At 42.7% G+C, this 17,946-nt stretch overlaps 1 protein-coding gene across 4 annotated transcripts in view; it reads right to left on the minus strand.

Moving 5' to 3' along the window:
• Positions 1 to 17,946, minus strand: part of agrn (agrin) — a 546,801-nt gene that overhangs the window by 47,791 nt on the left and 481,064 nt on the right. For all 4 annotated transcript variants that reach the window (XM_072245169.1, XM_072245168.1, XM_072245171.1 and 1 more), the window contains 6 exons: positions 17,496 to 17,688; positions 14,219 to 14,434; positions 12,963 to 13,192; positions 11,453 to 11,587; positions 4,300 to 4,396; positions 332 to 496 (listed from right to left, as the gene is read on the minus strand). In XM_072245169.1, coding sequence (XP_072101270.1) covers positions 332 to 496; positions 4,300 to 4,396; positions 11,453 to 11,587; positions 12,963 to 13,192; positions 14,219 to 14,434; positions 17,496 to 17,688 — 1,036 coding nt within the window. The remainder of the gene's footprint in view (positions 1 to 331; positions 497 to 4,299; positions 4,397 to 11,452; positions 11,588 to 12,962; positions 13,193 to 14,218; positions 14,435 to 17,495; positions 17,689 to 17,946) is intronic.

Raw genomic sequence — 17,946 nt, forward strand, 5'->3', positions numbered from 1 at the left:
TTATACCTCCTTAGGTACAGAATTATCTCCACCCCATCTGCTGCAGCTTAATTAAACCAAGATCTCATTCACAGTCCTTGTTCACTCATCACACTAGCCTTCAGCTACCTTGTTGCCTATTGCGTTTAGTATCTGTTCGCTCTTGTTTCATGGCCCCTTGTGGCTTGTTATTTTGCAGTTTATTATTAAAATTATCACTTGTCGCTAAATCGTCTTGGGTGCTCTGTATTTGGGTTAAGCCTCCTCTATACTTCCTGACAGATTTGCCACATTTCCTGGCTTACGTGGACGACGGTAAATTAAGACCCTGTGCTTTTCTTTCCCGTATTACCTGATTACTGCAGGTCCTTTGCCAAGATCATATTTAAACTCCAAATAGCCATCCCGTAGGTTGAGCGACACGAAATCTCCGCGGCCATCAGTCTTCTGCCCATTGTAGAAGATCATTCCGTTGTGGTCCATGGGCAAGAACACCACCTCCATCGACAGCTTCTGACTGTAATCAAACAGCTTGTTACCAAGGTACAAAGGTTTTCCACTCAACTACCCCGAAGTCTCCCACTCTCACACCCTCCCCACACAGAATCGAAGTGTACAAATGGTCTTCAACGTTATCCCGAGGTTTAGGCAGGTTTACGTGAGCTGGACAAAGCAGAGTTATCTGATGGTGTATGGATGGAGATGGGGAGAAAATTCAAAGATCAGAGGAGCAAAGGGACTTGTGAGTCTTCGTGCAGAACTCCCTATATGTTAAAATGCAGGTTGAGTCAGTGGTAAGCAAAGCAAACGCAATGTTAGCATTCATTTTGAGTGGACTAGAATACAGAAGCAGGGATATAATGCTGAGGCTTTATAAGACATTGGTCAGACTGCCCTTGGAGTATTGTGAGCAAATTTGAGCCCCTTACCTAAGAAAAGATGTGCTGGCATTGGAGAGGGTCCACGAGAATGATTCCAAAAATGAAAGGGTTAACACATGAGGAGCATTTGGTGGCTCTGGACCTGTACTGACTGGAATTTAGAAGAATTGGGGAAGGGGGGGTAAATCTCATTGATACCTATTGAATATTGAAAGATTTGATGTGGAGATTAGAGTTGATGTGGAGAGGATATTTTCTGTAGTGGGGCATAGCCTCAGAATAGAGGGATGTCCACTTAGAACAGAGATGAGGAGGAATTTCTTTAGCCAGAGGGTGGTGAATCTGTGGAATTCATTGCCACAGATGGCTGTGGAGGTCAGGTAATTGGGTGTATATAAAACAGAGGTTGACTGGTTCTTTATGAGTCAATGTGTCAAAAATTATGTGGAAAAGGCAGGAGATTGAGGTTAAAAGGGATAATTAATCAGCCATGATGGAATGGCAGAGCAGACTTGATGGCCTGATTTTGCTCCTATGTTTTATGGTCTTATGGACCAGAGGCCACAGGTTTAAGGTATGGGGCATGAGATGTGGAGGCTGCTGACATATGAGGAACTATTTTAGTACAATGAGGGGTAATGAGCAAGATGTCACTGACTATGAAGACAGTGGAAACAAGATATATCGATGATGTCAATAAGCACAAGAGAAATAAATTGGTGTGTTACAAGGTAGAATAGAGAATGTGATCAATGGGATTGCTTTACAGGGAGTGGGATTCACCAAATGGTCTCCTATAATTCTGTACTTGAGCTTGCAACTCAATGCCTTCAGTAACTCCATATTCAAAAAGCATAAAATGGTTAAGACAAGCAAAGGGATCTTGGGGTCCATGTCAATAGATCTCTCATAGTTGCCATGCAAGTTGGTAAGATAGTTAAGAAGGTGTATGATGTGTTGACCTTCATTAGTTGGGGGATTGAGTTCGAGAGCCACGAGTTAATGTTGCAGTCGATAAAACCCTGGTTAGGTCACACTTGGAGAACTGTGTTCAGTCTGGTGAGCTCGTCATAGAGAGGATGTGGAAGCTTTAGAGAGGGTGCAGAGGAGATGGCGTGTCTTATGACGAAATGTTGAGCGAGCTAGAACTTTTCTCCTTGAGCAAAGGAGGATGAGAGGTAACTTGATAGAGGTGTATAAGGTGATAAGAGGCATGGATAGAGGAGACAGCCAGAGACTTTTTCCCAGGGAGGAAATGACTAAAATGAGAGGGCATAATTTTAAGATCTTTGGAGTAAAGTATAGGGGAGGATGTTAGAGGCAGAATTTTTAGAGTGTGGAGGGACACACTGGCATGGACGGTGGTAGAGGCAGATATATTAGGGATATTCAAGAGACTCTGAGGCAGGTACATAAATGAAATCAAAATGGAGAACTATGTGGGTGGGGAAGGCTAAATTGATCGCAGAGTTGTATTAAAGGTCAGCAAACATCGCGGGTCAACTGGCCTGTACTGTTCTATGTTCAAAGATCTAGAAAGTCAACTTATTTATCTGCTTGTTAAGTGATTTTGGAAGCATAGGTCTCCAAATAATCAACCTAACGTGCCAAAGACAGAGGTACAACTTTGGATTCTTTCCCTTGTACTCAGAGTATGAGGGAGGACACGTCACATTATACTTTCAGTTCCAAAGCTCATTCAATCTTTTATGGTGATGAAGGCAGTCTACTGCAAGTAGTCATAAGGTATTCTAGCTTCAGTCTAAAATGGGAATGAAAGGGGTTAATGTATGAGGAGTATTTGATGGCTTTGGGCTTGTATTTGTAGGAGTTTAGAAGAATGGGGGGGTGGAATCTCATTGAAGTCTACAGAATATTGAAACAGCTAGATACAGTGGATGTGGAGAGGATGTTTCCTGTGGTGAGGGAGGGCACAGCCTCAGAATAGAAGGACGTCCCTTTAGAACAGTGATGAGGAGGAAATTTCTTCAGCCAGAGCGTGGTGACTCTGTGGAATTCATTGCCTTGGATGACTATGGAGGCCAAGACATGGATATATTTAAAGTGATAGGTTTCTGATTAGTAAAGGCATCAAAGGTTACAGGGAGAAGGCAGGAGAATAGGGTTGAGAGGAATAATAAATCTGCTATGATGGAATGGTGGAGCAGACTCGATGGCCAAATGGCCTAATTTCAATCCTATGTCTTAGGTGTTAAAAACTCTGTGCACCATTTTGGCAAGGTAAGGATTATTTAATACAACAAAGCCTTCCAAATTCTCACTTCTCCATGGCTGAGTAAACCTCCATCTCCCCAGGATTCCAGTTCACGTTTCAGTGATGTGAACACCAAAATTCCGATACACAGCACTCATTGAATAATTGAATTCCAAAGGGCTGCTCTCTGCTGACTGCTCCACTAATGGGCAACACAGATTCGTCTTCACCTCCTTTGCTTCGGCATTAAACTGATAGATTCAACCCCTTTGATTCCACCTGAACTTAACACTATTAAAAATCAGAGCATCTGAGTCCTAATGAACTAAGAATTTTATCACTAAGGCAATTTCCCCTTCAATCATTATCATTGCTTCACATTCATGTACAGTTACAACTCATTAGTTATATCTCATAATCACAGTTAACTCTTCGCAATTTTTCTGTGTTTGATCTCTGACGTCCCCCTGGTACATTCCTCCAAACACTTTAAAATTGTGCCCCCTCAAATTAACTATTTCCATTCTGGGAAAAAAACATCTCTGGTCGTCCACCCGATCTACACCTCTTATCATCTTGTACACCTCCATCAAGTCACATCTCATCCTCCTTGACTCCAAAGCTAGCTCATTCCACCTCTCCTCATGAGACACACTCTCTAACAGTCTTCTGAATGTCAGTATGCCTCTATGCCTCTACCACCACCTCTGCCAGTGCACCCCACCACTCTATGTGTAAAAAAAGTACCTCTTACATCCCCCATATACTTTCCCTCAAACATCTTAAAGTTATGCCCCTCACATTATCCGTACCTTCCCTGGGAAAAGTCTCTGGCGGTCTTCTTATTATATTGTGCATCTCCATCAAGCCACTTCTCATTCTCCTTCGAAAAGCCCGAGCTCACTCAACCTTTCCTCATAAGACGTGCTCACTAATTCAAAGCAACATCCTGGTAAATCTCCTCTGCATTATCTCTAAAGCTTCCAACATTGGCCATGTCCCTAGACTGATACCAACAATAATTATAATTTACCTTCCTTCTCATCTGAACAGATTGAACGTTTGTGAATGCAACATGGTGCATTGTGAAAAGTAGTCATACTCACTCAGTTTCTGGAAGCAAGCTAGTTGGAGAATTGTTGGGGTGGGGAGAGGTTTAGTGGTGTGTGCATAGCACCGAGCATTGGCAGGTTAGAGTTCAGGTTTAACACTGATTAAACTCACGACAAGTCATCGGAAAATGTGTGGATTCCATTCATTTCCAGGTACGAATATCCATTAAAATTTGGGATGAAAGTGTTGCCCTGGTCCTTCTCGGATTCTGAAACAGAAGAAATACTTATAAGTATAATGAAATCCAGGCTTTGTCCAAAAATGACTCCTTGAACAGACTTGCAGATTCCTCCACCAGGAGAAACAGTTACACACAAAATGCTGAAGGAACTCAGTAGGTCAGGTAACATCTATGGAGAGGAATATAGAGTTGGCGTTTCTGGCAGAGACCTCTGTCAGGACTCAGTTTCTTCCAAGGGGAAATCTTCATTTGAAAAACAGTATCTTCCTAGTTCAGTCCTCTTAATTGGCTTAATTTTTCATTTCTTGAAACTCCAGAGAATTTAGATCCAATCTGTTCTGAGATTCTGACATGTCAGTCCATGGTCTCCCATATTACCATGATGAGGTCAATCTCAGGTTGGAAGAACAGCACCTCACGTTCCAACTGAATGGCCTCCAACCTGGTGGGAAGAACATCAATTTTTCTATCTTCTGGTAATTTCTCCCTCCTCCCCTTTTCTCTTATTCCATTCCCCATTCTGGCTTCCCTCATACCTCATTTCTTCTCCTCACCTGCCCATCACCTCCCTCTGGTTCCTCTCCTCTTTCCCTTTCTCCCATGGTCCACTCTCCTCTCCTTTCAGATTCCTTATTCTTCAGCCCTTTATCTCTTCCACCTATCACCTCCCAGTTGCTTACTTCATTCCCCCCATCCCAATTGATCTCACCTATCTCTTGCTAGCTTGTCCTCCACCCCTCTCCTCACCTTATTATTCTGGCTTCTTCCTTCCTTTCCAGTCCTGATGAAGAGTCTTGGCCTGAAATGTTGGCTCTTTATTAGAACTCTTTACTGTGGAGTGGGGATATCAGCGGTAGGTTTTATACACAGAGAGTGGTGGATACATTAGGGACATTTACGAGACTCTCACATAGGCACATGGATGATAGAAGAGTGGAAGTTTATGTGGGAGGGAAGAGTTAGATTGATTTGAGTGTAGGTTAAAAGGTTGGCACAACATTGTGAGCTGAAGGGTGCTATAATGTTCTACGTTCTACACTCAGTGGCCACTTTATTAGGTACACCTGTGCACCTGCTCATTAATGCAAACATCTAATCAGCTAATCACATGGCAGAAACTCAATGCATAAAAGCATGCAGACCCACGGCCAAGAGGTTCAGTTGTTGTTCAGACCAAACATCGGAATGGGAAAGAAATGTGTTCCAAGTGATTTTGACTGGGGAATGATTGTTGGTGCCAGACGGAGTGGTTTGAGTATCTCTGAAATTACTGATCTCCTGGGGTTTTCACACACAAGTCTCTCCAGTATATGGAGAACGGTGCGAGAAACAACAGAACATCCAGTGCTTTGCAGTTCTGTGGGTGAGAACACCTTGTTAATGAGAGATTAGAGACTGGTTCAAGCTGACTGGAAGGCGACAGGAACATAAATAACCACACGTTACAACAGTGGTGTGCAGAAGAGCATCTCTGATGCACAACATGTCAAACTTTGAAGTGGATGGGCTCCAGCAGCAGAAGACAACAAACATACAGAAATCCACTCAATGGCCAATTTATTAAGTGCCTCATGTAGCTAATAAAGTGTCCACTGAATCCACATTCTATGTTCAGTATTGGAGTTTGGAAGAATAATTGAAAAATGCATTGTCACTTCTGCAATATTGCTTTCTACATTTGAATGATAAATTTCTAACTGAGGCAACACACACAAAATGCTGGAGGACCTCAGCAGGTCAGGCAGCATCTATGGAAATGAATCAGCAATCAACGTTTCAGGGCAAGATCCTTCTTCAGGTGTGGAAAGGACGGGGAAGACACCAGAATAAGAAGGTGGTAGGGGGGAGAGGAAGGAGAATAGCCAGAAGGTGATAGGTAAAGCCAGGTGGGTGGGAAAGATATTGGGCTAGAGGGGAAGGAATGAGATAGGAGAGGAGAGTGTACCATGGGAGAAAGGTAAGGAGGAGAGGATTGAGGGGGATGTGAGAAGAGGTAAGAACCCAGAGTGGGGAATAGAAGAGAGGAGGAGGAGGGAAAAATATTTTTCTGGAAGGAAAAATCAATATTCATGCCATCCGCTTGGAGACTACCCAGACAGAATATAAGATGTTGCTCCTCCACCCTGAGGCCAGCCTCATTGCGGCACAAGAGGAGGCCATGGACCAACAACATGTCGGAATGGGAATAGGAATCCAAGTTTCTAATTGAGAGAGATTTCACTCAGTGATTTCAGATTTATGAATTAAATACACCAGGCTATATAAAGCAAAGGAATAATGCATTGGTGTAATGTGGAATTTCGTACCCCTGAATTCCCTCAATGAAATGCACAAACTGAATCAAAAGCTTTGCATTGATTTCTTTAGCTCTTCTGCTGACGGCTATAATTTGACATACATTGCTTTGAACCTTGTTAATGCTGTAGCACTTAGCATTCTCTGGGGAAAGTGTTGAATAGGTTGAACAGCCTTTACGCTGTGTGCCAAATGCAATTTAGAGTACATTCCCAGAATAATCATCTTTAAAAGGCAGGGAGCGGAAGGAGAACAAATGGTTTCAAACCACTTTAAGTTTTACGCGTTTTTTTGTAAAAGGTTGCTCGTTACTCTCTCCTGCTCAGCACAGGAAATACAGACTTCACTTGCTTGACTCTCACTAAAAAAGCCATGTAAACCAGATCACAATTCAACTGTGATGCTGATCCAGACCATTCTCTCTTCTCGCTACTGCTGTCGGAAAGGAGATACAGGAGACTTGGGTCCTGCACCACCAGCTTCAGGAACAGTTATTGTCCCTCAACCATCAGGCTCCTGAACAAGTATCGATAACTTCACTCACCCCAAACCGACAGACTCCAGTAATCATACTCACTTTCAGAACTCTATATCTCATCCTCTCAGTACTATTTATTAATCTATCTATTTATTTATGTACCTGTGTATCTACCTAACATCAATCTATTTATTCTTGTACAGTTTATCTTGTTTTGCACTTTGCTGCTCTGTTTGCGTGCAATCATCAACGTGCACCCCCACACCAATCCATCGGCAGACAGCAAAGACCCCAGAACACACAAGGACAGCTTCAATCCCCACTGTTATAAAACTATTCAAAGTTTCTCTAGAATGATAAGATGGACTCTTGGCCTCACAGTCTACCTCATTACAACCCTCAAAGTTCAAAGTAAATTTATTACCAAAGTACATACATGCCTCCATACACTACCCAGAGATTCATTTTCTTGCTGGCATTTACAAGAAAATAAAGAAATACAATAGAATTATTGAAAGACTATAAATTTAAGAATGTCCAGCAAACAACCAGAGTGCAAAAGAGGAGAAATGGTGCAAAAAAATCTTATTTCTTTCACAATACAGTGTGTAGTAGGCCCTTCCAGACCTTCGAGCCTCACCGCCCAAGCAACCCCACAATCCAGATTAACCCTCACCTAATCACGAGACAAGTTACAATGAGCAATTAACCTACAGCAGACGTTGTTGGACCGACGGAGGAACCCGGAGCACTGGGGGTAAAGCCACACATGCACACGGCAGACGTACATAGGCTTCTTACAGAACAGTGTCGGAACTGAATTCCCAACTCCAGATCACCTAAAGTGGTAATGGCATCTTTCTAACTGTTACACTACCGTGGTGCCCGTAATAAAACATATAATTAATACTGAGAACATGAGTTGTAGAGTCATTGAAAGTGAGTCTAGTTCAGCATCGAGGTGAGTGGAGTTATTCATGCTGGTTCAGCAACCTTCTACCTCATTGTCTACCTGCACTGCACTGTCGACACTCCTATTGTTTTACCTCAGTGTACTGGGTAATACATTGATCTGTACGAACAATACATCTTGCACTGTGCCTCAGTATATGTGACAATAATAAATCAAACCAGAGACCCATTAGATTCTGCAGGTGCTGGAAATCCAGAGCAACACACAGAGAAAATGCTGGAGGAACTCAACAGGTCAGGCAGCATCAATGGAGAGGAATAAACAATCGAAGTCTCGCGACGAGATCCTTCGTCAGGGCAATCCTATCTTTACTATACAACCGGTTTGATATGGGACAGAGGCACTGGTTGGCTTGCACTGAATAAAATGACACTGCATGAAGTTAGAGCACCACTTATTGGAGAAGCTTCGCATCGCAGGAGGCAATCATCCAAACCAGCAAACACAAAGAACACCTGATATTTTTGTCATCCCTATTCCCAAACATCCCACCCTGCAAAAACTCATTTCAGGGAGGTGGCACCATCAATTTGCGGGAGACTTCCGGGAGAGGTGGGATGTCTGCAATAGAGTAGCTCCTTAGCAGCTAGCCAGCTAGTTTAAATAACATTAGCTATGCTAATGAATGAATGACACCTGTTAAACTCAACTCAACATGTCTTTTACATTTTAACCCAACATGGGCAATGGAAAAGTCACTGTTGCAAACAGTGCAGCGAGCAACACTGTCATTATTTTGACCCCTATTGGGCAGGGGTACACTTTAGTGTAGTCTGGGGTGACGTATGTTTCATATTTTCTTTTTTTGGAACACTCTGCCACTCTGACTTTTTTTGCAACTCTCTCGCTCTTGCTCTTGCTCTCTCTCCATCGCGCGCACTCTCTCGCTCTTGTGCTCACTCTCTCGCACGCTCTCTCACGCTCGCTCTCAAAAAATATCAATTTCCGAGACATTGTATATAATTTGTGGGCATCAGGGAGTCACTATAAATTTGCGGGAGACTCCCGGACCTTCCGGGAGAGGTGGGATGTCTGTATTCCCAGCAAAGGTTACTGAATTTAATTTGGGTGTGGAGATTGCCCCTTATGTTCTCACATGAACTAGCCTCTCTCATGACTGCAAAGAACTAAGATGAAAGAACATTAAAAAAAATATAATGGGTAAGGACAATTTAATATACGTATACTCAGTGGTGACTTTATTATGTACTTTAATATGGTGGCACTGAGTGTATGTTTGTGGTCTTCTGCTGCTGGAGCCCATCCACTTCAAGGTTTGACATGTTGTGAATATAAAGATGCTCTTCTGCACGCCACTGTTGTAATGTGTGGTTATCTGAGTTACTGTCACCTTCCTGTCAGCTTCAACCAGTCTGACCATTCTCCTCTGACCTCTCTCATTAACAAGGCATTTTCACACGCAGAACTGCCACTCACTGAATGTTTTTTGTTTCTTGTACCATTCTCTGTAAACTCTAGAGACTGTTATGCGTGAAAATCTCAGGAGATCAGCTGTTTTTGAGATACTCAAACCATGCTATCTGGCACCAGTAATCAATCCATGATCAATGTCACTTAGATCACATTTCTTCCCCATTTTGATGTTTGGTTTGAACAGCAACTGAATCTCTTGATCATATCTGCATGCTTTTAAGCTTTGAGTTGCTGCTACATGATTGGCTGATCAGATATTTGCATTAACAAACAGGTGCAGAGGTGTACAGGTGTAGCCAGTAAAGTGGCCACTAAGTGTACTAACACTTTATTTGACACATAATTTGCTTTTCAAGTTTCTACACGTTCCCAGAATTTGGCCAACAATGGAAACCAAGTCAACGCCAAATTCAGGTTCTGTGAAAGGATCGCAACTGAAGAGATTTTAGTTTCAACATAGTTCTAGTCCGTTCATTTCACACTTGCAAGGACCAAAACAAAAAGAGGTAGCAATGGTGATATGTCCATCAATTCATTGCTGCATAGAGTCATACAGAGAGATGCAGGCCCTTTGGCCCATCTAGTCCCTGCCAAACTATTATTCTGTCTCGTCCCATTGACTCGCGGCTGGACTGTAGTTCTCCACACCCTCCTATCCACGTACTATCGTAAATGTTGAAATTGAAACCACATCCACCACTGCCACTGGCAGCTGGTTCCACACTCTGAGTGAAGAAGTTTTCCTTACACATTTCACCTTTCACCCTTATCACATGATGTTTAGTTGTAGTTTCACTCTACCTCAGGGGAAGAAGCCTGCTTTGTATTTACCTTATCTATACCCCTCCTAAATTTTTAAACCTCTATTAAATCTTCTCTCATTCTCTTATGCTCCAGGGGAAAAAAATATTAACCTACTTAACCTTCAACCACAGGTCTGTTAGCAAAATCAGACATTTGTGTAAAAGCAGAATCTCTAACACACATCACTTGGCTAAATTCTGAGACATTTCCTACACTTCCTTGATCTTGGCACTTTATGATCTGTTATTTTGTGTAAAACTGTTTCTCCATCACTATGCAAGGTACAGAAATCTTAGCAGTTCCTTTCATCTCTTGTATTCATGGACCATCTGGTCTTAAATAGAACGTGTCGCATGACAAGGATATTGGCAGGACTTGAGGACCTGAATTATAGGGGAAGGTTGAACAGGTTTGGACTTTGTTCCCTAGAGTGTAGGAGATTGACGGGAGATTTGAAAGAGGTATATAAAATTATGAGGGGTATAGACAGGGTAAATGCAAGTAGGCTTTTTCCACTGGGGTTGGTATGAACTAGAACTGGAGGTGACGGGTTAAGGGTGAAAGGTGAAATACTTAAGGGAAAACTGAAGGGGTACTTCTTCACTCAGAGGGTGGTACGTGTGGAATGAACTGCCAGCAGAAGTGGTGGATGCCGGTTTGATTTCAAAATTTAAGGGAAATTTGGATAGGTACATGGGCGGAAGGGGTATGGAGGGAGATGCTTCAGGTGCGGCTCAATGGGACTAGGAAGAATAACATGGACTAGATGGGCTGTAGCACTGTTTCTGTAGCACCGTATGCCTCTATGACAAGGCATTTAGTCACCTCGGGTGCAACTCTTTATATTTTCACAACATTATAAATCTGGGAAATGGAATCAAAATGAGCACAGAACCATCAGAGGCCCTTTTAAGTATAAAAGCAAATTATTAGTGCGCTGCTCGCATCATGAATTTTGATTGCACATCAGCATCTAATCAAAGTGTTCCCAAATGAAATAAGCACTGATAAATCTCTAACTATCCCACTGCAGATCGTTAACGTCGAGGACTGCTGCAGACGACTTCTCCCTGGCTTGGTTTGAAGATGTAAGCCCTACCTCTTTCACAGAACTCTCCTTCGCGCCCCATTGGACATTCACACTTCGCTCCACCTTCAGGCAACACCATACAGGTAGCCAATGGATGGCAGGGCTTCGGGTCACATGGGTTGTGCTTATCAGCACAGGTTGGTCCTGAAAAATTACAAACGTTAAACATGATTAACTACCTCACAGTAATATTGTAGTATTCAAATCTATACAGTGTATAAGCTAGTAAAGTACATTATCTGTTTATTTTGTAACTTTTAATAATTTTTGTCTTGCACCCTACCATAGCCACCAAACAACCTTTGCAGATGTTAAGCATAATTAACTACCTTCTAATGCCTTTCTATTCAAATCCATGCAATGTATAAACAAGTAAACAATTTATTTGTCCCCTTTCCCTCTTCTTCATTTCCCCACTCTGGCCTCTTACCTCTTCTCCACACCCCACCCCCCTGCCCCTGTGCCTCCCCATCTTCTCATTCTCCTATGGTCCACTCTCCTCTCCTATCAGATTCCTTCTTCTTCAGCCCTTTACCTTTTCCACCTATCACCTCCCAGCTTCTTACTTCATCCTCCCTCCCTCCCACCCACCCACTTGACTTCACCAATCACCTTCTAGCTTGTCCTCTTTTCCCCTTCCCCACCACCCCGCCATCTTATTCTGGCATCCTCCCCCTTTCTTTCCGGTAGTGCTGAAGGGTCTTGGCCCAAACTATCAACTGTTTATTCATTGCCATAGAAACTGCCTGACTTGCTGAGTTCCTCCAGCATTTTGTGTGTTGCTTTGGATTTCCAGCAGCTGTGGGATCTCTTGTGTTTAAAATTATTTATTTAGTTCTTTATTTTTGCTAACTTGTAATAGTTTCTATGTGTTGTGGTATTGCTGCCACAAAACAACAAGATTGAAAATGTGAAACATACTTAACCACCTTCTAACAATATCTTGCTATTCAAATCTATGCAGTGTATAAACTAATAAACTATTTGTTTTAATTTTTATGTGTTGCAGTGTTCAGCTGCCTCAAGATAACAAGATTGATAATGTTTACATCATGAAGGATCTCACCCACCCTGCTCACGGACTGTTTGTCCCACTCCTGTCAGGGAGGAGGCTACGTAGCATTCACACCAGGACCACCAGACTCAAAAACAGTTACTTTCCCCAAGAAGTAAGGCTGATCAACACCTCCACCCATTAACCCACCCCTCCACACCCACAAACACCACTACTTTATCATTTCCTGTCAGAGTCACCTGATGTACAGACACTCCTGTGCCTAGTGTCACTTTATGGACATACAATAAATCTATGTATATAAGCTATCTAAATGGAATTATATTTATTGTTTTTTAAAATTATTATTGTGTTCTTTATCTTATTGCGTTTTTTTTTTTTTTTTGGTGATGCACCTGATCCAGAATTACAATTATTTCATTCTTCTTCACACTTGTCTGCTGGGAATGCCATTAAACAATCTTGCATCTTGTTAATTATCGCCTCGCTTGTCAAGGTAGTTACCTGAAAACTTGCCGACGCATTCACAGTGGAACATCTCTGCCTCCTTCACATGGCACTTGCCATTGTTTCGGCAGGGATTGGGGTCACAGGGGTTATTACCACACTCCCCCACCCCACTGCCGTACAAGACATCATTGCCTTTCTCCTGCAGATCGTAGATCAGGTTGTTGACATCCAGCAAGCGGATACATCCTCGCAGTCCCTTTGTTGCTGATGTTCTTTCTTTGACACTAAAAATAGAAATAACGTTTTCAAAAAAATCTAGAGCGCGATTATTGACAAAACTAGAAATGGATGCCTAGTACAAATTCTGAAATAAATGAGAGCAAGAAACTTCTCCTTCATCACAGGCAGAGAAAAAAACTTATGTAACTTTTGATCCTAATGACTTCAGACCTGATGAAGGGTCTCATCCGCTGATTATTCCTCTCTAGAGTTAGGGATCATAAGTCAGGAAGTGTCTTTTTCATCCCAAAAAGGTGGAAGATCTGAGAAAAGATGTGCTGGCATTGGAAAGCATCCAAGGAGGTTTACAGGAATGATCCCAGGAATGAAAGAGTTAACATATGAGGAACATTTGATGGTTCTTCTAGTTTGTCCTCCTTCCCCCCACCACCACACCTTATTATTCTGCCTTATTTTCTCTTCCTTTCCAGTACTGATGAAGTGTCTCAGCCCAAAACATTGACTCTTTATTCCCTTCCATAGATGCTGCCTGACCTGCTGAGTTCCCCCAGTATTTTGTGTGTGTTGCTCAAGATTTCCAGCATCTGCAGAATCTCTTGTATTTATGATCATCTGCCCAATATTTTATCCACTCTATCCCCCTCTCACTGTACTGTAAACACTTTAAACCATTTCTTCTTCAGCCCTTTACCTCTTCCACCTATCACCTTCCAACTTCTCACTTCAACCCCCCCTCCCCCGCTCACCGTCCCCCTCAACTGGTCTCACCTATCATCTGCCAGCTTGTACTCTTTTCCTTTCCCACCTTTTTATTCTGGCTTTTCTCCCTTCCTTTCCAGTCCTGATAAAGGGTCTCGGCCCAAAACGCTGACGCTTTATACCTCTCCATAGATGCTGTCCGACCTGCTGAGTTCCTCCAACATTTTGTGTGTGTTGCTCTGGATTTCCAGCATTGTAGAATCTCTTGTGTTTACGCAACGCATATGAAGCACCACTTGAAGTCTAGATGCTGAATGAAAGGGACAGCCCACTGGTACATACATAACCCTGTAATCATCAAAAGGACTCACAATTCCATCTCATCCTCGGGCGCTCCACCCAGGAACAGATCTGTGTCCAGATTGAGCCCGTCTGTTCCACTGGGGCTTTGTCCGATCACGTGTGGTTCACCGTCCACTGAGAGCATCCCGTTACGCCGGTTCCGATTCACCACCACTTGGTGCCAGTTTCCGGGTTTTATCGGTGTTTTGCTGGTGATGACGCCTGTTCCAGAGCCTGTGTTAAACCTTCAGGGATTGAGAGGGAAACTCATTAGTACTGGGCCGAATTTAAAGCTGCAGAGTCAGTCGGCATTACAACCTGTAGACATTTGCCTCCACAGTGGTCCCTGCTCACCAAAGCACATTGAAACACAGCAGGTCAGGCAGTATCAACGGAGGGAAGTGAACCGCTGATGCTTAAACCTGCCAAAAGCAGTCACTTGCACTTGCAACTGACCCTCAGCTGGGGAGTGGTGGGTGTGTGAGTGTGTCTGGTGAAAAAGAATACGGAGGGATAAACATAATCCTGTAAGAACTCAGGGGAAGGCAAGAGTGAGGAGAAGCTATTTATCCCATCGAGATTCATCTAATCTCCCATAATTCCTATCAACTGTTTCTTTAGACAATCCAGATAATTTTTCCCTGTGATAGGTTGTTGCCAGCATTTACTGTCTACTGAGTTGAATAAGTAGTTTGAAATAGGTAATAGTTATCTGTGAAAAACTACTTTAGGGGTAAAATAACATTTAACTTCTAGGCTTATAACAGCATCTCAAGAAAATTAAACTGTCTTGTGGGGCAGGATAAAATCTCATTTTCTTCTTCAATGGAAATTAAAATTTGCAAATGTTCAAAGGCTCCAAAATATGAACGTTAACAAAGAACATATAACAGTACAGCACAGGAACAGGCCCTTTGGCCCACAATCTTATGCCTAACCATGGGTTCCCAATCTGGGGTCCACGGCATAAAACACGTTGGGAACCCCTGTGCTGAACCAGTTAGTTATCAAATGGCCAATTAAACTCCTCTGCTGCCTACACAACATCCGTATCCCTCCATTTTCCTCACATTCATGTGCCTTTCTTAAAAATCTCTTACAGTTCTATCCGTTGCAAGAGAATTAGCTAGGACAGGGCTTGTGCTTTAGTACAATAAGTGTTTTACAACGGAAGAATTTATTCATTCTGCATTTAATTGACAGATTGGCTTACCGGGGTAAAGTGACAATCCTTGTTTTGAATGCCATTCATGCAGATCATTTCGTTATGACAGTGAATTGAGGTGGAACAAGGGAAAACAATAAAAGAATGCGGAATAAATTGTTGCAATGAAGGGTCTCAGCCTGAAACATTGAGTGTTTATTCCCACTCCCATTCAGATATGTCCATACATGGCCTCCTCTACTGCCATGATGAGGCTAAACTCAGGTTGAAGGAGCAACACCTCATATACCATCTAGGTAGACTCCAGCCCCTGGGCATGAACATTGAATTCTCCAACTTCCGGTAATTCCTTCCCCCTCCCTTCCCCCATCCCTGTTTCAGTCTGCCCCCTCCCCCATGGTTCTGCCTTCTTCTACTACCCATTGTGCTTTCCCCTATTCCTTCTTCACCTTTTCTGCCTATCCCTTCCCTGTTTCCCCTCCCCCACCCCTTTATTTTTCCCCTTTCTGGTTTTTCACCTGGAACCTACCGGTCTTCTCCTTCCTACCTTCCCCCCACCTTCTTTATAGGGCCTCTGCCCCTTCCCTCTGCAGTCCTGACGAAGGGTTCCGGCCCGAAACGTTAACTGATCGTTTCCACAGATGCTGCCTGACCTGCTGAGTTCCTCCAGCGTCTTGTGAGTGTTGCTTTGACCCCAGCATCTGCAGTGTATTTTGTGTTAGTGAAATTTAAGAGGCTACTGAAGGTGGGGGGTTATATGGGAGACAGGGTTCAAGGGTTGGCACAACATTGTGGGCCGAAGGGCCTGTACTGTGCTGTACTGCTCTATGTTCTATAGAAGGTTCCTGATCTGCTGAGGTCCTCCAGCACTTTGTGTGCGTCGCAGAACCAGGTGTTGTAGTTAGTTACACAGTCTGCAGGCAGACAACATGGTACAAAGCAGTAACGAGGTAGATTGTGAGGGCAAGAGTCCATTTTATTGTACTAGGGAACCATTCAATAGCCTTACTTGAGTAAAGACATACTGGATTCGGAGGCAGTGCAGGGGAGGTTCACCAGGCTGATTCCGGACATGAGGAGGTTAGCTTGATGAGAGATTGAGTCCCCTGGGACCATACTCACTGGAATTCAGAAGAATGAGGGGGGGATCTCACAGAAATATATGAAATTGTGAATGGAATCAATAAGATAGAAGCAGACAAGAATGAAGGGATATAGCTTCGAGATTCGTGGGAATAGATCTTGGATGAAGATGAGGAGAAACTACTTTTCCCAGAGAGTACTGAAACTGTGGAATCCTCTGCCCCGGAAAGCAGAAGAATCTGTCTCATTAAATATATTAAAGAAAATCAGGGGAATTAAGGCTTTTGGGAAAACATTACTCTTGCAACTATTTCTACCACCTGAGGTTCAGGAGCCTCAGGTCTGACACCATCATGTTCAGGAACAGTTATTACCCTTAATCCATCAGGAAGGAGGTACAGGAGCTTTTGATCCCACACCTACTATGTTCAGGAATGGTTATTACCCCTCAACCACTGGGCTCCCGAACCGGCGTGGATAACTTCACTCACCGCAACACTGAACTGATTCCACAACCTATGGACTCACTTTTAAGGGCTCTACAACCTGTGTTCTCAATATTTATTGCTTATTATTTTTTTCTTTTCTTTTTGTATTTACACTGTTTGTTGTCTTTTGCACTTTGGTTGTTTTTGTGTGTGGTTTTTCATTGATTCTATTGTGTTTCTTTGTATTTACTGTGAATGCCTGCAAGAAGGTGTATCTCGGGGTTGTATATGACGACATCTATCTCCCTTGATAATAAATTTATTTTGAACTTTGAACTTCTGCACATTGGGTGTTTGTCAGTCTTTCTGAATAGATTTTCATAAATTCTATTTACTTCCTTATTTTATTGTAAATACCTGCAAGAATATGAATCTCAGAGTACTCTATGGTGACATCTACATACCTTGATAATAAATTTACTTTAAAATTTGAAGTTTAATATTTCTATAACAATAGGATAGAAGCTGTGTCCTTGAGCCTGCTGGTATGTGTTCCAACATTACTGAAAGCACACACTTTTAATTATACTGTGAGAGGTAATTCCATTCTTTAGACAAAGAGTGCCTTACCTAAGCTCCACATAGCCCTTCACAAGGGCTAGAGAAATGAAGTCTTTCCCCTTTTTCTGTCCATTGTACAGAAGTAATCCATTGAGGTCAGAGGCACGGAACTCCAGGCTGATCCGCACTGTGTAGTAAGCCCTCATCGTCTTAAATGCCAGGTAGGATCTACCCCCAAACTCAGGTAGGTAGTACACGATCGCTGTTCAAACAATTCAAGAATAATCAGGGGAAATAGTCCAAAAACTAAAGTGCATTTTAAAGTAAATATACTTATGTTAATTTCATTCACCATTTAATATACACTCAGTGGCCACATTATTATGTACTTGTTTATCAGCCAATCATCAAGCAGCAACTCAATGCATAAAAGCATGCAGACATGGTCAAGAGGTTCAGTTGTTGTTCAGACCAAACATCAGAATGGGGAAGAAATGTGATCTGAGTGACTTTGACTGTG

Source organism: Mobula birostris, chromosome 27, assembly GCF_030028105.1.
Source record: "Mobula birostris isolate sMobBir1 chromosome 27, sMobBir1.hap1, whole genome shotgun sequence".
Lineage (NCBI taxonomy): Eukaryota > Metazoa > Chordata > Chondrichthyes > Myliobatiformes > Myliobatidae > Mobula > Mobula birostris.